The 26,134-nt window shown below is 41.5% G+C and overlaps 1 protein-coding gene across 2 annotated transcripts in view; it reads right to left on the bottom strand.

Moving 5' to 3' along the window:
* The window catches only part of gabbr2 (gamma-aminobutyric acid (GABA) B receptor, 2), a 227,339-nt gene that overhangs the window by 104,626 nt on the left and 96,579 nt on the right, over window positions 1-26,134 (bottom strand). For both annotated transcript variants that reach the window (XM_050035369.1, XM_050035367.1), the window contains exon 3: window positions 10,926-11,096. In XM_050035369.1, coding sequence (XP_049891326.1) covers window positions 10,926-11,096 — 171 coding nt within the window. The remainder of the gene's footprint in view (window positions 1-10,925; window positions 11,097-26,134) is intronic.

Here is a 26,134-nt window from a genome sequence, read left to right on the forward strand (position 1 = left end):
CAGTCGGGAGAAGAGCAGAAACATCTTTTCCATCGAGGAAAGCGTTCAGTGCCATTCTTTGCTCTTCTTTCAATGAAGAAACACACTAGATTTTTGTGGGATCCCAGGATTGTTGTGCGATCTCGTGATATCGCAAGAATCCAGGTACCATGTATGGTTAATGAGTGACACCCCTCCAGGGAACTTCCTAGTTGTCGGCTAAAAAGAACAGGCCTAGCTAGGTGGTAACCCTTGACTTGCAAAACTGTCATGAGCTGCTTGAAAGTATTCTTGTCACCTTGTTTAATTGAATCCAAACGCTGTGGTTAAGGTCTGGTTAAGTTCAGGCCAAACAAGCACTTTGTCAGGGCTAGGAAAGACAATGTTTGGGTTAAAATGACCACTTGAAACATGCAACATGAAAACTTGCTGGAGTTTTCGCAAATCTGGGGTTACCATCAAGGCACGACCATAAATAACCAGCTAGCATCTACATGTGTATCTGAGGTGACATATGGCTGTCCTACACCTTCCACATGCCTCGTCACATGGAGTGGCATGGTCTGTGGTGCATAAGGAGTTGGCAAAATTGGGCGAAAAATGGGGGAAATGCAGGTAAAACATTGATGTAATCAAAAAAGACTACATGTCAAACCTAAATGTCTAAATTCGTTGATGAAACATAAACAACGTCACATCCAGAAGTTCTACAGACACCAAAAATCCTCATGAGAAAAACACCATCAGGTTCTAGGAAAAGTTAATACAATATGATGGATTGTTAAAACAAAATGTTTATATTCATGCAAACCGTAAATGGACCTGCACTTGTATAGCGCCTTTCTAGTCATCTGACCACCCAAAGCGCTTTTTACACCATGAGTCATATTCACACTGGTGGCTGAGGCTACTACACAAGGTGCCACCTGCTACACTCACATACCAATGGAACAGCCATCGGGACTAATTTGGGGCTCAATATCTTGCTCAAGGATACTTCAACATGTAGGCTGGAGGGGCCGAGGACTGAACTGCCGATCTTCCGATTGGTAGACGACCTGCTCTACCTCTGCGTCACAGCCACCACCAAGACGATCACATAATATCCTGCTGTCAGTTTCCCCATACACCTCTTAATATTAACAGTATTCAGATCTTCATGTCCATATAGTACATACAATTTGAAGCAAGGTTTAATGCTCTGAGTCGGTGTCTGCATGTTGTACCTTAGCTGGGAATAGAAAGACAGAAAGACAAGCATCTTGACAGTACAACATGACAGAGACATATTGGCTACCGCAGACGCAAAACCTGTCACCTGTCATTCTGATTTAACTCTGTTTGAAGCCGAGTTGTAACATTCACAATATACAACATGCATTTGTCACAGTGATATGCGCTTTGTTTTTTTCCAGAATGACAAAAGATAGCCCAATTGTACGCTTTGAGTTATCTCGACTGGTTATCCGAGGATTGACACGTGTGCAGCGCTGTGCATGTATCTGCAGCAGCTGTACGTCTGCTTTGATGTATCGATTCAGCGGAATGGTGGGTAATGGGATCAGAGACGAAGGAGAATGGAGCAGGTACCCCACCGAGATGGTGAGCTCGAGGTGGTTTATCATACTGCCTCTCGCTCTCTCTCGCCCCTCGCAAACACACATACTATGATGATTCATCCCTCTGGCCTCTCTCCTCAAAGCTACAAGTTTAGAAAGGGCCCCTTTTTCACTGCAGACATTCTGACTTGTCATACTAGGAGAGGCACAGGTGTAACTAATAACATTAATGATGGCTCTGTTCCATTTAGGTGTTCCAGTAAGGCGTGCCAGTGAGCCAGCATGCACAATACAAGGGCCCTGGCATGGGACACCTGAATGGAATACAGCCATTATTAATGTTACACCTGTGTTCAATGAGTCAAGAAGTCTGTTGTGAGGAAGGTGTACACTTTGCGTGCTCAAGTTTACCGTTGATATCACATCCTCTCTCTTTGGCCAAATGTTTCTGATGTCCTCCGGCCATGCCCGGCAGCCATCGCCCTCTCCACCCCCACCTGGGAGCTTGGCATCAGGGGCTATGTTCAGACATCAGAGAGGGTGTGCGCTCAAATGGGCATGCCAAGCTCAGTTGGCAGAGACAACGTGTAACAGCTAACAGATGAAGGCCCTGTGTGTTTGCCCTACATTCGTCTGTAATTGTGCATGCGTGCCATAGGTTAGATCCATATTCATGTGTCCTATATCGCTTCAAATACATACTGCGGACTGACTTGGCAATGAATGGACTCATTTATATGCATAGAAACACTGTTCCTTGAGTGATACTCTTTCTAAAAATCTATGTTTATCTTAAAAATTGACTGTAGTTTCCTTGTTGAAAGAGAATGGAGGGTCAGCTTGAATTTAAATTATTTATAATGACAGGTTGTCATCGCAGAACAAAGGCATCAACACATCAAAACACCCATGAAAACTTTTCAAACCATTCCTGCAGCATATGCTTCCAGTACAGTTTCAGAGAGAGAGAGAGACGGAGGGCAACATCCAGACTGGCAAATATTTATTTAATCAGCCATTTTTCGACAAAAATAAAACTGTGGAGAAATACCAAAAAGGGCAGCAAAGCAGTGGATTCAGCTCAGGGAATGGTTTAAAAATTCTATTGACATTTCAATACAGGTTTCTGCTGTTACAACTGAGGATTATTGAGTTCAACTGTAGATTCAAGCTGACCAATGCCTTGTTCTTTGTCAATGAAGAAACTACACGCTTCCATCTTCCAAGCCTACAGGGTGCAAGTGTTTCATATTCAAAAGATGGATTTCAGGTGGAGCAGCACTTCACAAATAGCTGCAGCACATCAAAGAGGCATGAGCGTAGTTACAGCAGTTAGCATCCCTAAGGATATACAACCATAACTGCTACCACTACCACTAATTCCACCATCACTACTGTTACTATTGCTACTGCTGTTAAAATTAGCCATTACGACTATTTTGTGTAATCAACTAGAAGATTGCTGCCATCTAAAAATCAATGTAACCGAACAAGCTCAACTTTATTTCCCTTATGTCTCTAAATGTCTGCTGTCATAATCGCCTCCTCCCCCGGTACCCTGGAGGGAGCTCTAAATCACTCTGTACATCACTCACTCCTGTACAAACATTCCTCCCAATGTACTGCTCGCTGAGCTGAAACAACAGGGAGGCCGGAGTGGATCAATACAACCAGGTTTTGCTCTTGAGGAACAATTGGTGTGGTGGTCTGGACAAGGTACAATGTCCTGTTGTGTTGAGTGTCGATCTAAAAGGCCTGGCCACTGCAATGCTAAGAGGAAACTAGCTTGGACGAGAGAGGGACTGCAGCAGGTTAGTTTGGCGTTTGAAGAGGTGTGTTGGAGCGAGCACACGAACAAACAAACCCAACATCACAAAGGCGGACACACAAAGCCATTCGCTTCTGAGAAAGAAAGCTGTTGTCACAAGAGGATTTTTATTGGTTTGATTTTGAATTTCTGCCACTGAGGTGGAAAAGGACAAACGCATCTGTGTTCTGGTGGACTGAGTGTGTTAGATAGAGAGAGGGCGACGGAGGGGAGGGGGACAGATGGATTGAGGGATGGGAGGAGGGGAAAAGTGAGCAGCTTTTCCTGTGTAACAAAAACATCCTCAATTGTCTGGGCAGTCTGGGAATCCCCAGCGGCAAATACAATGAAGAAATAATCCTACACAGATGCACGCACACACAAATATGCGAGTACACACCCACGCATGTTGCACAAAGTGACAAAATGTCAGATGCACTCGGTTAGATGTGTGCAATGCCTTGGTGTCTAGAAAGGACATTAACACAATATGATTCTGTTTATATGGAGAATGTTTTTATCAGCACACACACACACACACACACACACACACAGGCCACCACAATCCAAATTAATATGGATGTGAGAGCTACTGAAGTTGAGGGATACCCTGTGATTCTTTGAGGTGTATATAGCAATATGAAGTATCATCCCACACATACCCTCTTACGTAAAAAACAGAACAGGTTGTTTGCCAGTGACCCCCAGAAACAACATATATGGCCCTTAAAGGCTGCAGTTTTAAATCACACCAAAAGTTGCCAGAGCTGCAAAGGCGACAGGTCTAATTCATTTTCAATGGACATGTGGCGATTAGAGGCGTTTTCAGCTGCAAAAGCGATGAACGGCGGCGGTTTGGCGAATTGAGCTGCAAATGAAAGTTGAAGACTGGTTAACTTTATGCAAATTAGCTATGACGCGTTTGAGCTGCAAATGACCAGCAACCAATCGGAATGTAGATGTCCATCGCTGGAACCTAGAGAATATCCTCGGAAACTTTTAGTTCCTACCACAAACTCCCGCACCAGCCGATGATATTCCCCGTGTTGTTCACGGCCCCGGAGGATATCGTGTACCCAGACCCGATGGCGGCTACATCCACGCAGGTACCACACGGCAGCAGCGTCTTCTTCCATATTGAATTGATACACAAGTGTGGACAAGCGCACGTACTTATACAATTTCTTTGTATTGTGGAACGCTTGTTATTGGCGGGATTACAATTAATTTTCTCTCCTTATCACCAGTTTAACTAATTGCACTGTAGACACTCAAACCCAAACCATTGACAGTGTTTCCCCTAGGTTTACAGCTTTGGGGGGGAATAACATCTAAAAATGTTGCTCATATTTGGTTCGGGTTTGGCCCACTTGACATGCTGCTGTGTTGTGCTTCGGCCTATTCAAGTGCTGGAATTTATTATTTACATGACAACACCTGAACACAACACAGACTGTGTGTGTTTAATGTTTAATGTCAGACCTATTTTGACTTTTTATTTTGTTTTCATTGTCCAAACATTAAAGTTTCTGTACTCAGGCAAATGCAAGAAGTCACATTTCTGTGCGCCAGCCAGTAACCTGCTTTGCGGCTCCTTTAAATTGAGAAGCATAATTGAACGTTCAGAATTTGATGTCATGAGCGACTTGAGCTGCTTTCACTGTCACAAATATTTTACCAGCGGCGCTGCTAAAGCGAATTCAGTTATTTTGCAGCTCTGGCAGCTTTTGGTGTGAAGATACAGTTAGGCACCAAAACTACTTGGTTAGGTTTAGGAAAAGGTCATGGTTTGAGTTAAAATGAAGTTTGTTACGTGACTTAAATAACGTACATGTTTCATATGTGACATAAGTGAGTTACTTTGCTTAAGTTAACTTGTGTACATAAGTTAAAATAAGTCAACACTGACTTTTGGTTTCACGCGGGACACAATCAGCAGTCTCCTGGTTGAATGCACTATGTTTGTTTGACATGTCCATCCACCCTGACCACCTATATGGACCTTATCACTCTTAATACTACATCACCTGAGTTCCTCCTTTGCTCCTGTCACTATGGCCACTACAGGTCACCACCTAATATTCGACTCAAATATGATTCCACAAACAACCGATTCAGGGGTGTCTGACACTGCCTGTGGATAAAAGTCATTAGAGCTTCTCAAGTTGAACTTTTTAATATGCATCAGTAGCACAACAGTGTGCTTGTGTCACTGCCAATTCCATTATTAATTTAATAATTCCTCTACATCTAACTGCATATTTTGTACAGCTACAACAAGGGATTTTTTCATTTTCAATCTACCTGCAATTTAGTTTCTCATTAAACTGTCTGATCTATAAAATGTCAGACAGTATTGAAAAATGATATAATTTATAAAAGCCCAAGGTGATGTCTTCAAACTACAACAACAGTCCAAAAGATAGTTAGTTTACTGTCGCATTGCATAAGACAAAAAATGAGCTAAATGACTAAAAATTGTAGCAATCACACCTTTCAAGCACAATCTCAAGATTCAAGTAGGTGCACTGACTTAAATTGATGCACCCTCCAAACCAACTCACAAACAAATACTGGCAACGTGTTTCGTTTCCAACTCAACTCATAAACTTGCCCCAAAAATAACCATCACACCCTGCAGGCAACAGACAGACAGACTACAGTGAGTGCCCTGGTGCAGAGTAAGTGAGTAGCTTTCGATGATTCACATGGCACCAGTATGACACTGCGAGGCAAACTGACTGCGGTGGTCTAACCGCAAATCATTAACACATAATTTCCAGGCATGTTCACGGTGTAAACCCCCTCTGTAGTGACGGGTGTGACTGCAGCTGTGTGTGTTCATTAGTGTCACACATGTTAGAGTATCAGCAGGTACTTCTCATCAGTCCATCTGTCCGTCTGAGCTTTGTGCGTGTATACTTTTATGATATTTCTGTGTGTCCACTGGTAGATTCGATGTCACCTGTACATTTTGAAGCAATTTACAAAAGTGGTGATGTGATGGGTCTTTGCACACATCTGTCTCTCATACTGTGTGCTACATGGCCATATAAATCTCCATGCAAATCCTAGAGTTCAGACTATAAAGCTACTCATGTGCTTATACAAAGTAGCGTGACAAACGGTTGTGCCACAGCCTGATGACAAGCTCTCTGATGGCTTCCTCTCATGGCCTTACATGCCCTGTACAATGGCATGAATGAGTCATTGTGGGGAGGAATTTATACAACATTACATGGTCATTTGTTATGAACAGCAGCTGATGGTTAAAGAAAAACTGTGTCATGCACAAATGGGGATTTATGTTCTCTATGTTTTCACTTTTTATTATATTTTGTATTTAATTGCCTTGTGTGTGTTTTTCTGATCTTGTATTATTACTGTTTTCACTGCTACACAACCAATTGCCCCTCTGGAGACAAATAAAGTTCTATTTCTACTTGACAACAACCGAGCAATTTTGAGATTGTAAGCGAGGTTTCTGTGAAAGCGAGGGACCTGAAAGAGAGTGGCTGCCGAGAGAGTAACTTCTAGGAAATTTATCAGTGTGCATAGTGTAATTAAACACTCGAGCTCAGAGGGTTCCAGGCAGAGGACAGTGTCCTAATCCTGCTCTCAGTCAGGTCTGTCACCTGACTGGCTGATGATGGCTGCCCTGTTCCTGGGTGAGCCCCGTGTGTCTGGCAATCTCAATCATGTTGATTGCTGCGTGTGTGTTTTTGTGTATGTTTGTGTGTGTGGCGTGGGCAGACACCTTCACGCTAGCAAAACCTAGCCTTTACTCATTCTCATCTCTCACTACAATACACCCCCATCACCACCACCACCACTACCACTGTCAATCCACAAACAGGATGTGTCCATGTGTGTGTGTGAGTGTGTGTTCAATGTTGCCTAAAAATAGAAGTGACGAGCAGGCTTTGGCTTACAGGTTACAGTCCCAGGGGACACCGTACTGTATGTGTGTGTGCCTGTGCGTGTGTGTGGTGTGCATGCCACTCAGTGAATCCCTAACAAGTGTTACATAACATTAACCTTGTCTTCCTGAGAAACAGCACTGCTGTAGATCCCTGTGCCATTTGCCATGATGGCTTTTTCAGGTGGCTTCTTTCTGTGTTTAAAGGTGGAGAGCGCAGATTTAGCACAACCCATAGAGCCACCATAGCCACATTCAAATACCTCAGATTGAAATAAACCGGAATTATCCTTTAATGGAACAATGCCATCTGTATAAGAAGGAAACAAATAGTATTCATAATGTATTGTGTTGTTATTATTTCTTTCTATTCTCTGGCAGGATCCAAAAAACATTTAGCAATTCACATCTCATCAACCATTTGTCTTTCTCCACGCTACCGTGATTCCCCGATGCACCCAAACCCGACGTGCTCTGAACTTGACAGAGGATTGCGCAGATCATGAAGTACGGAAGCAATGCTTGCATATTTGTAAATCAGGATTAGAGGCCAATCTCGCGGCAGGTTGATTGAATCGGGCCGCCCGTCTTCCTCCCGTCCTAACCCCCTTGGTGCTTTCAGGAGGGGAGAGATAAAGGGATTTGGGCTCTCTGAGATTTGCAGTGAGACTTCTTATACACCCCCCACCACCACCACCTCCACCTCCCACCTCCAGCTGCTGAGCAGATTGTTTTTAGCCAGGGCCTCGAGGCAAGAGCTCACAATGTCTTTTTCAAATTCATGCTTTCAATACCTCTGACATGGCTTTCTTTAACTGAATGTTCCTGTGTTGCTGTCGTGATATTATGTTTGTGCCATGAGTTTGAGCCGTCATCCAAAGCCATGACGAATGTGCGTATTTCGTTCTTATTCAACCCTACAACAAACAGGAATATGTTTGCCTTACTAATTGCCAACCATTTTGGTATAACGTGATTTTAACTTGTGATATATTTGTTGATAGTTTCATTCAATTAGCTGAGTTGGATTGTCATATCTTCTGTTCCTCTTATGGTAAAAAGCTTGTCAACATTCAGCATAATAGAGGAAATGTGTCCACTCCTGTCCTGTCCTGAAATCCGACTTACCACAACTTCTACATTATACAAATGAATTCAGTAGCCTATACAGCTACCTAGTATTAAGTAGGCTAAAAAATAAGATCGGCCTATATGATTGTAATACGTGATAATCCCATTGAAATTGAATTTCTATGGATAATCCATATAAATTAAAATAAGATACTGCAGCAATGTAATAGTTCAACATTTTGAGAAATATGTTCATTCTCTGTCTTTCTGAGTTTTTATGTTTTCCTTTCACTTGAGACTATGAACAAAACAGGATCTGGTCTTGTGTGAGATCTATGATATATACAGTATGAAAATAGCCAGTGGACATATTTTTTCAGCATGGTGCATTCCCTGGACGGTAAACGCATAATCGGGTCATTATGGACAAGAGTGAATAACCTAAAGGGTGTGCTGGTACAGCAGACATCACAACGTGAGATCACAATGTCTGTAGTATTGTCCTACATATTTGTGAATTTGGGTACATTTTATGAACCCTAGAAATATACAGTTATTGTCTACCAGCAGTCCCCTGAGAACTCCGTGCTGCCCCGCCGCCTTTGCTAGGAAACAGCAGTGCACAGAGCTTCAGACAGCCTGGGATGAGAGGCAGGCGGGCAGGCGGCAAGGTGTCAGATCTGTGCAGCGCCCCAGAACAAAAACACAGGCAGATCACGGACAGTATTATAATAACATCCGAAAACACAAGTTTCACTCTCAGTGGTTTCTGTGACATGAAGAATATTTTCAAAACTAGTAAAGTCATGCGATGCCACACAGATTTGATGTTCACAATGTGGCATCTGGGAAAATAATAAGGTGCCTCCCTGGGACACATGGATAGTGAGTTAACTGCTTCCTTTTCGATTTTGATGTGTCAGGGACACAGGACACCTACCTCGCTATATCATTGTGATTCTCATCGACTTTTATACAATTTACTTTTATACTTTTTGCATCCAGTGATGTCTCCCCCTGCTGGCCATTAAAAGAATGCAGGTTTAAGGCACTTGAGCATTGGCTTCCCTTTTCAGGCCCGCAGACAAAGTTCATCATTCCACAAATTATTTCTCACAAAACTATCATGTGGTGTTTTCTGTCTTTTTAAAATGAGAGGGACATTATACTATTTGGCAAATAAAATAATCTTGCCAACTCTTACATGCATACATTCATTTCTATTACAAAAGATGTACTCTAACATCTGTTCTCATCTTTTTTGGCTAGTAAAAAAGTAGATGGAAACACAATTTCTTTACTTCAAGCCAGCAAATTGTTTTTATTTATTATTAAAGACATGGAACATGATGTTAGTGGTGGGATTAAGTTCCAGTTATAGTTTAAAACATGTTAATCTTCACATTTGCTCAGAATCACGGAAAATCCGTCTACGGAGTTTTACGTGGGTGGAAAAACATTAATTAAGTCAACTAGTGGAAAAAAGCTTGAATTAAATTGATTGCCACCCACTCAAATCATGTTGGCATCATCTGAATGATAATTGTAAAGAAAAAAAAATGTCAATCATTGTTCAGTACTGACTCACTGTCTGCATCTGTATATGACTACATGAAAATTCTTGACGGACAAAATATTCAGCGTTTTATAATAGTGAGTGTTAACCTTCACCTTCAGGAGATGGAAACATCTCTCCCATGAAGCTCAGAGGTAAAAGGATGGCAAAACTGGATTTAATAAAACTACACAGACTTTAAAAACTACTGTACAACACAAAAACACCTGTAAACACGAGTGTTGTTTTAAATATGTAAATAAATGTTCACTGATGATACACATATATTTATATATATATATCATCTAAATTCTTGACTTTCAAAAGTTTATAACTACAGTGCTTATGCATAATAAAGACAGAGAAAGCAATACCCTGCAATCTTACCCTTGTGCAATTTAGGCTATCAGTACTATGCACTAGAGGGAAACAAATGTACCAAATCCACAATTCACTTTTGAATTTTGAAATCAGAATTTAGTTCAATTATTAATGTTGTGCAATTATCATCGTTGTCTCTGCTGTAACTGATATTTCTGTTTGACCACATAATACTGACTGAATGCATGCAAATATTACATTTTGGTCAAACAAAGAATTGCTGAGTAATAGTCATACATTTATATTACTCCTTTGAACAAAGAATTATCTTTATGGATTTCTTTTGTAACCATCCACACTGACTTTGAAACCTTGTAGGTGTAATGAGTCAAATAATCGTGGCACAGCACACACACACCACAACAGGTACCAGCTAAGAGAAAAGGTGTGCGAAAGTGCAGAAATCTTGCATACCAATCAGAGAAACAGCTTAAAAAATGATTGTTCCACTGATAAAGTACAGGTTCCCTTGATTTCTTTGTGTACAATTGGCAGTGCCTTTTAATGGAGAGCAATCACAGTACCTGCTATACTTCAGAATACATCCAAAGTGGCTCTCATTTACTGTGTGTGTTCTCTGTTTCCCTGGCAACTTTTGCAAAAGTGTATTTATCGAAATGAAGCCTCTTGAAAGAATGAACAAGGAACACTGACCTCTGAGAACCTCTGCACATCCTGTGTGAGGGTCCCCACACGGCTCCAGTTGTAGTAGTTGAGGAACTTCACTACTGCTGGGTTCACAGCGTTGTCTGATGGGACGGTGCGGAAGAAGTTGGGGTACTTTTTCTTGTCTGCCAGAACTGGAGTTGTTGCTGCAAAGGACAGCTGGAATGACAAAAGAGGGAAAAATACAGTGAGCTTTGAGTTAAATTGTGCAGTCTTAGATAATCCTGGCAACAAACTGTCAGATTATGCCGGTGTCAGTTGAACTGTTGGTACAGTGGCACTGTTAAGAACTGTGTCGCTGAACCTTAAGTACCAGCTGACAGATCTCAGGTCTGCCTTTGCTTTGGTCAGTGGCCTCCTGCCATTTCGGGGATTAAACCATGGCAGCGAGGCCGTGACGAACACACACTCATTCATAGTGGATGGATGGGAGCAAATCAAGTCTTTCAAATTACTTCAAATGTCAGTGAAATATCTCTTCAAAGTGTAACTGTAAATAGATTTGTCCATATTGGTTGGAATTGATGACCCCTGTATTCATGACCTTTCAAGCTGGCTTCATACTCTGCCTGTATGTATAAGTGTGTGAGTACCTGTCTGTGTTTGCGTATGTTTTTGATGGCGAGAGAAAAGCAGCTTAGCAAGATGATTCATCCCTGGGTTGGTAAGTTAAAAGCATTTCCGTTCTTCACATTGCAGTTTGAAACAGGTTCCTCATACACACAGGCACCTAAGAATAAATGCAGTGAACCTCAAACACTAATTGCCTTTTTATACACACCTATTTTTCAGTTCAACAGCTGCAACCTAAGCAAGTTTCAAGCACATCAATTCATGTTCAAAAAGGGAGGGTGCACCAAACTTTGAAAGGCAAACTTTTTAAGTATTTTTCCGGAGCATTAACACGCTAATGAACTAAATATGATGCAGCGAGCATAAACCCTCACTGAATTCAATATAGTTGGAAAAGTTGGAGAGTGTAACTTAACTTGATACCGGTCTAGTGAAGATTTATTAAGCAATTAAAACACTGCAAGCACGCTCATGAAACACGATGATAATGTCTACAACTGGTACAAATTTGGACGTTGAGTGTTTTTCCCTTGCGCAGACACACAGAGATACAATCGCCACTGACAGCCACAACTGTCCTCATTTTCACCCATTCCACCTTCAATTGTCAATGCCACGCTTATCAAGTTTTGCTCTCTCTCCTCCACTTTGTGGCACATTTTCAACAATAGGTCACTAATTTCCTCCAGAGGCAAAAATGGCTGTAATTAATTTTTGCATTAAGATTAGAATTTGCAAGTCTGTGCACTGTGACAACCAGCACAGGCCAGAATAGACAAAGATCTGCCATTTTGTTTAACTTACACTTTTTATACTGAGTTTAAATGGCTTCATAAATAACTGTAGCAGCATCATAGTATTATTTTTGTAGTATTGTAACTAAATGTGCTATAAAACAACATTTCAGTCATTTGACATGATGTACATTTAAGGAGCATGTAAAAAAAGGTACAGACATGTCTGTGATACTGCAGACATCTTTACCAAACATCAAAGAGACATTTGTTAACATGCATAACTTTCAGTGCGGCGGTATGAAAGGTACTTAATATTTAGGCACCAGCAGCTGAGCTGAGATAATAAGGCACTGTGCTCTATTTTCAACGTCCTATCTGTCGTAATATAATGAGCGATATGAATCAGTGCAGGGTTAATTACATACTTTGTAGAGATTAAGCAGAACTTGTGATTCATGATAGCGATCAACGCAAGGATATTATAATTCTGACTGAGACCAAGAGGTACACCAGTAGATTTCCTAAAAGTGTGCTAAGGCCTCGAGGGGTTCAAGCACCTCCTAACTTTAGGGATGACTGTGATCTTTTCATTAAGCTTCTATCCACTCCTAGACTTCGTCGCTACTCATTAATCACAGTACTGCCGGTTTAATTGTACACTCGGTGAAATCTGATTACCGCTGAAAGTGTGTAGCGTGGTTGAAAGAGAGTAACTGACTTAGAATGACAGAAATGTGAGAACTTATCTAAAGAATCAGAGGGCATTCAAAAGTCAAACATCATTTTTAGATAGCAGGACTGACAGTCCCAGAAATATATTACATGGTGTAAGATAGCATGCCAGCTGTGATAGTACAGTTGAACTTTATTTGACTGTATTTAAATACAGATAACTTAAAATATTATCAAAGAATCAGCATGAAGGGCATAAGTATTTCTATGAGAGAATGTTGTCCTTTGTATACTGTTTCTTTATATGATGTATGGGTGAATACTCAATTGCCTTTGTTTGTGAAGATCTTGATATCGATTGGCGACAATGACATGGCTGGATAGCTACCTAATCTTGTTGTTAAACATAATTTTAATTTATATATTCTGTCAACTGCATGCAATGCCATTGACTTTAAATCTTGCTAGCATAAGGTTTCTGGCTTTTAGCTGAGCCAGAGTTCTATCTTGTATCTAGGGGTGATGATTGTTCCAGGTATTAGTCACACCCATAGACTCTATGAAATAACGGACATAAACACAGTGACATCACCCATTGGTTTGTAGACTGCCATTTTGAAGCAAATAAGTGTGGCATTTTGGCTATTGCTGTTTCAGTTTTTGGAAGCATGAAGTGACCATATTTGGAGCCAGCCTCAAGTGGCCGTTAGAGGAACTGCAGTTGTTGGCACCTTCGCATTGGCTTCATTTTTCAGCCTCAGAGGTCAAACCCTTTAGGTGTTAACTCAGGGAGCTGTGGCTTGTAAAAGCTTTAGATTTTGATTGCAAAACCCATGAAAATATAAATGAATGGTCTTTTCTTTGGCAAGTGACCATGGTATGAGCAGGATAATGCCCTTTGAGGCATCCATAATCAGGAATTAATGGATTAATTCCTGATAACGGACACCTCAAAGGGTATTATCCCCTATGTATTAGCAAATAAAAAAAAGAGACAAGTTCTAGGCCAGCCTTTTTTTACACCCTCAACACCCTCTCTGTCATCAACTGAGCCATTTCAGTCCATCCCAAATCTACAAGTCTTAACCAAACCAGTGGGAAACCCCCAGTTTGGCCCTCTAAATCACCACTTCTGCACAGACCCACAGGGGTTTGTGTTCACACATCAACGAGACAGGCTTTTAAAACAACACATGGATTACAGCCATCAATTAAGCAGGAAGAAAGGCCTTTATCTTGCTACCACTGCTAAATCCAAAATCACCCACCAGTCTTAGAGGGCTTCAAGGGGTCTTTCCAGCGTTGCCTTAATCTCCGTTTAGCTAAGGCTGTTTGCTACACCCACACTGGGAGATGCTGCTATGGTTCTCTAATAAGAGCTAGTGATCTCCTAAAACCAAATTGATTGCACCAGTCCTCTCACAACTGCACTGTGAGGAGACGTTGCGGTCAGAGGAAGATCCACAACCTTATCCTTTCCCCCCCTTAGGTGTTTTAGGTTTGCCTGGCTGTTTTGTAGGAGTTGTTTTTGCTTTTGGCACAATTTTACTTGTTTTATTTGATACACTGAACACTGAACTGAGAATCCAAGATGCACTACAGAAGGAAATATTGATCGATCAACACACATGCTGGATCTAAATCTTTATTGGAGTGAGGGTTATTCACTTTGGTTTTCTTCTGGAGGGAAAATAACATGAATCTTGATTTAGGAAATTTGCAAATGCAAAAATTGTCAGTGATAAATCTTAAAAAAAGCAACATACAATCAACAATGAATGATCACCTCAGCTTAAATTACCAAACATTGTTAAAGCAGGATGTGTCAGTAACACAAATATGTAGCAGAGCAAGGCTGAGACCTAAATATTCATGTTTTTGCCACTTGAGACCACCTGGAGCATCACAGAGAAAACATACTGTCTCAGCCAATTATGCTCACATACTGAAAAATCCAATAAAAACCATCAAGGCACTTTACAGTAAATAATCAATTTTTCATTTCCTCACTCTTGCAGGTAAAACTCTTTCAGCCAAGCCTTTCAGGTTCACTGAATGCAAGGCCATCATATGTGTGCGAGTGAAGGCCTTGACATACATGGATCAAATATTGTATTTTACTAACCAACCTAACTTGACTCAAGATAGATGGGTCCTTTGGTGTGATACGAAATGGACCATGGAAAGCAGAAAATAGTCCAATCATGACATTAGACAAATCTTGCCATCTGTTTGATGTCAGAGCAAAATCTAGGACAGTGACAAAGATACGTCTTGTTTTGGCCACTGAATCCAGGTCAGCTGATGGGAACAGCTGAAGTTAACGACAAGAAAACACATGATTTTCTTTTCAGACATCAAAAGTGAAAACCTACAGGTCAGCTTTGGCACAATTTTGTGAGGACAGTGCATTAAGACATTGAATATGAGAGGGAGCTCCGATGTATTATTTAAAGAATAAGCTAGTCTTTATCTAACTCTGTACAGCCTTTTTCAGAGGAAAAGCCAAAAATAGTTCCATGATATCACACATCTGAGAGTAGTGGCTTATGTAAGAGGGTTTTAAAGAGGGCTGGCCCAAATTGGATGGTCTTTGGTGGAGAGCTCTACACCAGTGTGAGATTTACACATGCAGTGTGCATGTACACACAGATCACGCACAGGTTAAGGCACATGTATTCACACACTCTCGAACCAGAGCTCTCTGATACACACAAACTACAGCGGCCTTCCTTTGCCAGCAGTAATTAAAACTGTGGCAATGGGCTCAGGGCAGCGCCTCGCTCTCATCTCACCACAAGGTCACCGAGGCTCTGGGTAAAATGACTGAGGATCAGTCTGGTCCCACTGAGACACAACGTTTTTGTGAAGACTTGAGGTGAATCTCTGATAGCATCGCACTGGTGATCTATTCAGACATTCTGTACACACACACAGTTGCTTATCACATTCTATTTGAAGTGAGTACAAAAGCTTTGCTGTCTCTCCGTTTGGGCTTATTCAAGTCACAATCAAACTAGTTTTATGTTTATGCAAGGAGGAAAAATGAGAGAGGGGCCAAGAATAGAAAATAACAGGTACAGCGAGACAGAGTCAGAGAGCAAGGTGAGATGTTTAATGCTGATTCACCAGCTATACTCAAGTGAATAAGGGTTCGTGTATCAGATCACGTGACATTAAGCTGATTGAATGGAATACATTTTCAACTTCTTAAGTCAATCACTGATGTTTGTAGGGCTTTAAATCACAACCGCTGTCCAGGGAGCTGATTCTGGAGCAGTTCTGAGCTGACTTTACGCCAGCTGGCTGGCATCCCAACGACTGGCATATATGAGCAATGGTTTGATTTGACTAGGAGCCTCATCATTTACCTCACCTTTGAAGCTCACCATATACCCCATGTTGTCCTGGATGCTGTGTCTTGATGCCAACAGCAGGCTTTCTTAGTTATCTTGTTGGTTCAGTGCCCAATATCTGTGGTCAATACGGTTTCCAGCCTGTACTTAGAGAGGCTTTTCTTGTTTTTGCTTTAGCATTGGCAAATAAATATATAAAGTTTTTCAAGTCTGAAATTATGCATGCGTTGTGTGCTCTATACTAAGGCACAGCAGTGCTTAGAGCTAAATGCTAACATGCTTGCAATGGCAATACTAAGCGGTACTAACCAATACGTTACCAGGTATAAAGTTTTGCATGTTCATCATCTTAGTTTAGCATGTAAGCTTACTGTCATTTGCAAACTAGCAGTGACCACACAGCTGAGGCTGAATGAGAGTAATTAGTTTTGCACGTATTTGGTGATAAACTGAATCCCATTTTTGTCCTGATGATGGCGCTTGATGTAAAGTCAGGGAATCACAATCTATCCTGAAGAGAACATCAATGTCACTGCCGAATTTTATGGCAACCAATCAAGCCCCCAGGAACAGGGCTAGGCTTTAGAGCGAATTTAGCATAGTGGTCAAACAGTGGAATTACAACTTCTGGGTCCGTCCCATGATGACATGAGACCTGAAAACACTTTTTCCCATAGACTTACATTATGAAAGCAACATCTGTTAATTAGTGGACATTGATTTTTGAACATCACAATCTGCCAAATGACTTGCTTCACTGTCACAACATTTCGAAAGACTAGAGGAGCCGCACGATTAAATAATTTTATCCCTATTCAAGTTAGTGGAGGGCTGACCTGTACGTTAGCCTCTCGGTTGGCGTAAGTCTCTGGTGTGCTTGCTTTTTGAGCCCCGTGATGCCGAAATTTTTTGGCTTCATATGCCACTGAGCAACTTTCACAGGATCAAATGGGGCCACACCTCCAAGGCTGTATCCTTTATACATCCACGCAACCAATCCAAAAGTCATTGAGACACTTTCCTCAAAACCAAAAGCAGTATCCTCATGGTGGTGCTACAGGAAAGGTCAGAGGATCATCAAAGTCACTAGGATTCATCATCTTGGAATCATGAATGCCTTTACAAAATGTCACTATAATCCATCCAGTAGTTGCTGAGATATTTCAGTCTGGAGCAAAGTGGTGGACCAATCAGCTGGCTGACACTGAAGTCATGCCGCTATGTGGCTAAAATGATAAACTGGTGTTCCATTTGATAGAATCTGAGACTGCTTCTCACTTAGTTGGTTATTTGTGCTCTTCGCAGGAGTTAGGTGTTATGAGTCAGTGCATGGGATGAAGGTGGTTTGTCTTTCAGACCACGTTATAGCACAGCCACAGAAAATTGTTGCAGCCAAAGAGCTAAATATAGTTGTTAAAGCCCCTATTACCAACATCCACTGCGTAAAGTCTCTTTGTTTATATCTCCTGCAATATACCTGCCTGATTCGGCATGGGATTGGATCAATGGTGTATAAATGAAAGCCAACAAGCCTTACAACCTTTCCTAGCACAAGCAGTTTGAATGAGAAATAAGGAAGATGCAAGAGTGTGTCTAATCACATTGACGGATCTAATAGCATTGATTGGTCCTAGCGGGACTGCTTCGCAATAGGATCTGCTGCTGCTAATTGTGTGGTTGGCCTTTGAATAATGAAGTGGCTATCATGGAGAGGCTAGATAAAAAATGAATGGAAGGTAAATATCAGCTCACTCACAGTGCTTTGCTCCTACCTTTCATGTTTATTATACCAAAGGCGTTACATCACGGACTAATCTGAAACTGTGGATTTGTAATAAGACAGCATCACCAATTCGAAACACACAAAAATAGTCGCACAAAAAATGGTGTGCTACAGAGAGGAAGGAATGGCAAAACAAATTCATCTGATAATAATTCTTCCAAATGGTTCCAGTTAAGGAAAATTGATGTTGCTCCACTAATGTTCATCACTTATCCAATAGCAAGTACTTAAAAACAAGCTGTCATTCTTTGATCAAGTATCTTGGTGCAAATATCAATAAGACCATAAGTTTTGTGGAATAGCACGATCAATATATTTCAACAACACACTGACAACCTACAAAATATACAAAAATAAACACTGTTCTCCACATTAAAAATCCCTTTATAACTGAAGTTTTTAGCTCACAAATTCTAATATGAATTTCAAGGTGAACTTTCTGATACTGATGCAATTTACGTGAGCTGCAGCAAACACTTGAAGGCAACACTCAAACTGGACAAAATACTCTAGGATTCTAGGACTAAATTTGAAAATGGACATGTTTTGCAGCATTACTGATCCCAAAAAAAAAGAAAAACCAGGCAGTACCAGGTAGTTTCTATGAATTTCCCATTATGCCAATAACAATAGGGCCCGTATTTTCAAGGGGTTATCTGAGGCTACAATTAATTTTACACCTGCAGTCAAGTTACCTGAGTGTCACAGCTTGATTGCATCCCAGAATAACACATTTTCAAGAGGTGCTTTGAGACATCTTCAAAGGCTCAACCCACCCCTTCCTATTATCTCTACCTTCGCCTACAACACAACAGATTCAAAGCCCATCCATCCTGACGGAGCCCCGAGACCCCGTGCAGAGTAATAGCTAGGTAATAGTAGTGCTGTTGATCAGGAAGCACGGAGGTGGTCCCGAGGTTTATTCAATATTCAAGAGAGGCATTTGGTGCACTGTGGGAGCACCCAGCTGGAGAGGCGGCAGTACGGGAGAAGCTTTGGACCCCACACCGACCACATCCAGAACTCATTAGCACCGGGACGGAGGAGGGAGAAAGACATAAATATTGCAGGTAGATGACTGAGGAACTGAGTGAGTGGTCTGGTGGTGATGAAACAGTCAGACATGGAGGTGGGGGGACAGTGAAGAGTAGAATACAGACAAATAGGGAATCTGAACAAGGGAAAGAATAAAGATGAAATTATGAGGCATCAAGTGCTACGTGTGCATCTGATTATTGATCTACTGCATAGTGAAGCTGGTGTATGTGTGTGGGCTGCACGAGTATAAGAAGAAAATGCACACATACATCATCTCTTCCATTTTAAAACAGGGGGTTAAATGGAGAGAACTGAGTCTGCTTGACTCCACTGCAATTCAGCCCCGTGATATGAAAGTGACGGAGAAAATACTGCTGCATGGATTGACTACTGGGAGAGAAATAATATGTGCCCATAGCACACAGAGAACAAAGCCGCTTCAGGTCCACACTATCCACAGTAGGAGGGAGACATTACAGCTTCCTACACAGGCTTGACCAGGTGTGAGTGAGTGCACAGTCACTCTGGTATGAGTGTGTACAACAAGTCTACACATGTATCAATTCAGGCTTTGACACTTGTGTGTAGTTGATGTCTAACCAAAAAGACTCACTCACATATAGGGCTGTGCAATATGGGTGAAATTTCTAATCCAAAACATGAGAAACATGTAGGCTGTATGTGAAAGAGGGTCCTGTTACGGAACAGTTATTACCCTGGACACACACACATGCACTTGTACACATAAACGAACACCTGAAAGTGGAAATCATAATCGATTTTTACAAAGTATTGGTTTTTCATCTTTCCAAATGGCTAGGAGCTATTTTAGATGAGACACATTAGACATGTGTGTGCGTGCATGAGCATACTGTATGTGCATCTAAATGTACTGTATGTGCTGAGCATTCATACAAGAAACTGGAGGACAGGAAGTGGAGGCTGATTGCGGTGTTGCCGGTAAACACATGATATGAGTACATGTAGACATGAGAAGAGTAGTGACTGGGGCCTTCTGACCCCCATTACAGTGAGCATTGCAGCATAATAATAAAATAAAATCATGTTACAAATCAGTGCTTCTGTGATGCTGTGTAGATTGTTGCAGACAGACCGCTAGCCCAGCACCTGCTAATGTGTGCTCACCTATTTTCTCTGATAGCTTAATGTCCAGATGTTTAGGAGGTTTTATGAGGAGCCGAATTATCTGCAGAGGTCTCCTCCTCTCCAAAACAAACAGACCCAGTGATTTAAACTGGTAAAACACTGAATAAAGTGGTTTTGTGTTAAAAAAAATCTGTGTTTTTCCAATGCTGCTCATGGCAACGGGGCTGCTAACCAGGGTGGCTGAGGTGAAAATGCCAATGGCCCTATCTGGAGCCAGTGTTTGGTTTTTCCATTCTGGGCTGCTGTAGAAACACGGTGCAACATGGTGAACTCCATAGACGAGGACCTGCTTCCTAAGTAGATGGGAACTGCCCATTGGTTCGACAGTCCATTATTCCGACAACCCATTGGTCCGACGACATCCCATTGTTCTGACCATATTAAACCCATTGTTCCGAAGTCCCGTTGTTCCGAAATCATCATGATGCCCTGTGGTTAAGGTCTGGTTAGGTTTAGGCACAGAAACCATTTGGTTAGGGTTAGGAAAAGATCATGGTGTAGGTTAAAATGAAAAAGAAAGTGACACTCACATATCGGAACAACGGGATGTCGGACTAATGGGATGAAGTAGATATAAATGGCTAATTCTAAGGTAACAAAAACACAGTGACTGCTATTTTCAGGTGGTTATACAGTGGAGAAAAATAGGCAGAGAGGATGCACTTTGTATTGTTACTTTGAGGAAAAAGTCAAATGACAGAATTCACATATAGTGGCAGAAACAGTAAGCCTGATATTCAAACAGATTAGTTTCAACATCCGAACAACAATAAAAGCCCTCTTCAGTTGTGCAAATGCTGGATTCTGACACTGCATAGTACTGTGGCAGGGTACCTCAGTACACATTACCTGCTATGTCCACTAACTGGCCTCCAGACAGGTGAATGATGTGACCGTCACCTCCTCTCTAATAGCTTATGGACCTGCTGCAGCCCGCGCTCCAACATGTCAATCATGTTATAGCTAATGCCATGTACACACGCACTAACACACACGGACTGAGTGATGCTCTGTTTATGCTGCTGGCCTTGCACAGACCCCATCACATCAGCCTTATCTCAGGTCAGTCGCTCAGACCTGGTTTTCGTCGCCAGTCTCTTTTCCCAGACTCTTTCCTTCCTCATGTCTGTATCTGGCTTCACTGGCAAAGACACTGTCGAGTACGAAGCACCATTCTGCACAAATGTCAGACTGAATAATATAAGGAAGAGCTTGAAGGGTCTGAAGACAGGTCTAATGTGATTAAAATGATTTGACATAAGGATCAGTCCTGCAATTGCAAATCATTTGCACACTCAAATCCTCTCACCTGCACGCTAACATGCATTTACAGCCACTGCACAAGGTTTGATGTTTGGGATGGCCTTGTCTGAGCACTTGATTGCACATGCACATTGGCACTAAACCTGTGCTGTTCAAGCGTTCAAGCTTTCCTGCGCAGTGTTCAACGTCTGGATTGCCCTGCACGAGCGTTCAGTCATACACACACTGCTGCTGAATTGCTGCTGTGCAAGGCAGAGGCTTTCATTTACTGGCCGCAGGTATTTCAATCCATGCACGGACATCTCACCCACACACGCAGCGCCTCCTCTTCTAAGGTTCCCCTTGTTCAGTTTAGTCCACACACCATAGACAACTGTTACAGACGGAAGAACAAGATGTGCATGTAAGAGAAAGTGAGGAGAGGGCTGAGAAGATAGCAAAGAGTGAGAATTAGGAGACGGCAATAGAGAGTGAGGACAGGGTAACCTCAAATCTGTCATCTCGCACACACTGAAGCCAGCCAAAAATGTTTTTTCTTCTAAAGTCATCTATGAAACCAACTGTTAAGCATCCCAAAAAATACCAAATCCAAGATATACGGCTCAAGCTGAAGGGTTAAGGCTCTAGTTAATCATTGATAGGCTGATGGTTGCTCATCTCTCTTGTTAATGCTGTGTAAAGCAGTTTGAGCTCAGATTAAGATGCTAAGGCTCTTCCCTCAAGCTGACCACTTAAAGCTACATCACTGACACAGGCTGCAGAGTGGACTAAGCTCGCGTGCTCTATTTTAAGGTTGTGGGTGACCTCAGTGCTTGACTTGCATGACACAATCAAATTTGTAAAACAGATGTAGCTGAACTTGATATATCTCATGTCAAAGGTAGGAAATTAACTCATAACAGTACATGTCTGCCTAATAAGTTAATTAAAGCTGTAAATCACCCCATCTTACATTACACGAGCGCTGTCTTACAATAACAAATAATTCATGAGGGCTTATTTGTTGCACAGTGTAATAATAATAACTGACAGGCAAGGTGTAAATTACTAAAACACACTAAAAAATAAATTAAGAATGATTCAAGAGAAAGCAATTCTCAGCACTAATTGTTCCAGAGTCGTGAAGCTGTGACTCCAACGGCTTGGTCTCCTCTGATTTTTAGCCTTGGCATTACTATCAGACCTCTGCCAGAGGATCTCAGGCCGCATTTAGGCTCATAACGGGTCAGAAAGTCAGTTTTGAACTGGTTGAAGTTTGTAGAGGAGTATCGTCTGCGCTTGGCACGTTAGACGTGGCAGTTCCGCTGACCATTAATCAGTACAAGGTGCCACTTGTCCCCGTCGTGTCTCTGGAAGTGAGAAGCAGGAGAGATGGGGCACCCCCCCTCTCATCACATCTGCCATGAGACGGGCTTGTCGGACTCTGCCATTCTTCATACGGGCATCTGTTGACACGCTGTCCTTGAGCGGTGGCGCTGAGTGGCAGTGAAGCATCGCTATCACAAACGGGATCGGGGAAAGCATTTTCTTATCGATCCAGGTGTGGTGGAGTGTACGACGGATATTGACAGGTTTGGTTGTGAAATGAGAGGAGAGGATGTGACGCCCACTTAAGCTGCAGCTTGAGAAGTCAGGTGCTGGAGCATGTTTATGGGTGAGCATGTTCAGAAGGAGGTATAATATAATGTCATTTGCAAATAACCAACAGCAAATGTGAGTGACACTTGAGAAATACAAAAGCTGTTGACTGTTCACCAGTATTAAAGGGACAGTGCACGCCCAAATCAAAAATACATATTTTCCCTCTTACCTGTTGTGCTATTAATGAATCTAGACTGTTTTGGTGTGAGTTGCCGAGTGCCTTTAAGACCACTTTTTGGGCTTACTCACATGGTTACCTAGTATCACTGCATGCCAGCTAAACCATCAACGCAGAGAAATCTGTAAATACTCGGGGGAGGGTACGAGTTGGGGGTTGTATATGATGGTATTCTGCCGCCTAGCTACATAACTATTCTATTTATAAATTGAGATTTGATACCGTAACCTGAAATCTCACTGCTGCTGCCACTTGGCTGCCTATAAATGATTAATGAGCAGATACTGAACTGTAGAGACCATTATTGTTCTTTTCTCCCCCCCCCCCTCACTCTCCATCCATCTCTCTATACAGTGATTCCTTTGGGGAGGCAGGGGATTACATTGCATGAGCTGGTATTTTTCTCTGCTTACTTGGCCAGGTTGTAGTGAACACACTGCAAAAAATGTCGATGTCCTCATATTTACAATTAAAGTGATAATCCTGCCAAAATCTTCTGAGCATTAAGTACCCCCTGTAGACTAAAGGAACTGCAGCTGTGGTCAGTTTTAAAGGCCCGAAAAACTTATTGTCGGAATCAGCTTCTCACTATGAGTGGTGAGATGGACGGGTTTTTTTCCTGACAGAGTTGAAGTAATAAATTTATATTTGAGATTTATGCTTTCCTTTGTTTTCTCTGTGCTCTTGCTTTAAAAGTATACTATGCAGGATTGTCGATTACTGCTCATACACACGCTCACCAGTGAAAATGAAAGTGAAAGTAAAAGCTGACACCAGACTGAATCTTGTTTGGTGTTTGTGCAATGTCTCTTGGATGCCTGCTGCTTTCAGTCTGACACCTGGGATCGTATTCACAAAACGTCGAAGTACAAGTGACAAAATTCTCGGAAAATTCTTAGAATGATTACATTTCATTAAGAATTTCAACTTAAAGTTAAGATAAAAGAGAGCTCCTAAGGTGAAAGATTGTTAGCTGTAGGGAGGGGGACTTTTAAGAGGTTTAAGAGCTTTTTAAGCAGAGGACAAAATGGGAGAAAGACAAACAAGTAGAAGAACAATTCTCCAAATGCTGGATGACAGTGAGTAAGTGAAAGGCTATAAATTGGATCGTGCAGGGATAATGTTTGTGGTCGATCTCTTTAGAGTTGTGCTCATATCTCTAACCAAATGTAATAATGTTATAATACCAGACATGAAGTGATCGTAACACTAACATATTTGGCAAGTAGAAAAACACATCAGTGTTGCAGAGATGACTTGGGTCTGTCTCAACCCTCCATCAGCTGAGTGATCACACTAACAATGACAACACTTTCAGTCTCATATTGTGATGCAGTTCATTCCATTGCCACTGTGTGTCCAAACCTTGCAGGCTCAAACGGGCAACCAATCACATTTTTAAAAGAATGTGTCATACCTAGCAATTGGCTCCACCACACCTCCACACTCAGGTGAAAGTTTTGTTATTTCCTTGCTCAGAGTTGCTCTGAGAACTTCCCTCAATGACTCATGCGCTAGGTCTCCATGTTAGAAATTTTCAGGCTAAGTTAGGAGCTCTCTGAAAGTATTCCTCTTCTCCCCTGGTCATCACCTATTTATACAGCTCCGACCTCCCCTGAGCGCTGTTGGGGTGCACACCTACAAATGTTTCGAGCACAGAAAATAAGAAAATACAGACAGAGGGCTGAGTCTCTGCAGAAAAATACGCCAGCACACACTTCAGTGGGTCATAAGTGTTGATTAAGAGGGATTACTTCTGTATAAGTTTATATATTGTTTTCCGGGAAAATCCTGCTTATCTCACAGTGAGTGGGACCCTTTAGAAAAAGGTAACTTTTGTGCATTAATCAGAGTTAAGCAACATTTTAATCAGACTAATGACAGCTGGTGGGTTGTATTATTACTGTCAATAAATCCCACACAGTCCTGATGAAGCAGTTAAAATAAGTTTTTGAGTGTTTAACTACAAGAGAAACAGCAATATAGTGCGCTTACTAGCTCTCTAGCAGAGCGACAGATGAGAAAACCGACACCACACTCATGTCTCTATGATATTAGCTTCGTTACAGCCCACCAATCAAAATTTTATATCTCATCTGTGAAAAACCAAAGTGTAAAAACGACACAATGTGGCTTTATGGGGGGTTATGTGCCAGACTATTTTTTTGGCCAGGCACAGTAAGTCTTGTCGTTACACTGAGGTTGCCAGGCAACCAGTGAGGAAGTTACTGTGCTTTGCCAAGAAATAGAATACCTACCATTTTAGCAGCCGAAACCTAAAACACTTGGGATGCAGGACACGAACTGCTCCCTGCAACCTCTATGTAGAATAACAATGCCACAGTTTCTGGACTCGATGGCCATTTTCAGACTTCTTTTTTTTTACCCCCACTATGAAATTCTTTGCCATTGAGATCCATTTCTACTGACATAGATCAATCAAGCAGACCTCAGCTGCTGTTTTTTGTCAATGAGAAAAAATACAAATGTTATAAAGTCATATTTTATTGTTGCCAAGCGGTGGGTGTTTCATAATCTAATTATTTCAGGTGAATTTATAAGAAACAAGACAAAATTTGTTTTGAAACTAAGCAAATCACTCTGCTACTACCAGGCTAATGTCATTTATCAAATAAAGACCTTTCTCAAAAGGTTAGAACGCCTCACATATTTGGTTAAATATTTTATTTCTTTAAAGGAGCTATATGTAAGAAATCTAAAGCAAATAGTCATAAAATCCTCCTAATATGTCACAGAGACTAAGGAATAATGTTCATATAACATACTGA

This window comes from Epinephelus moara, chromosome 22 (assembly GCF_006386435.1).
Source record: "Epinephelus moara isolate mb chromosome 22, YSFRI_EMoa_1.0, whole genome shotgun sequence".
In the NCBI taxonomy this organism is placed as follows: Eukaryota; Metazoa; Chordata; class Actinopteri; order Perciformes; family Serranidae; genus Epinephelus; species Epinephelus moara.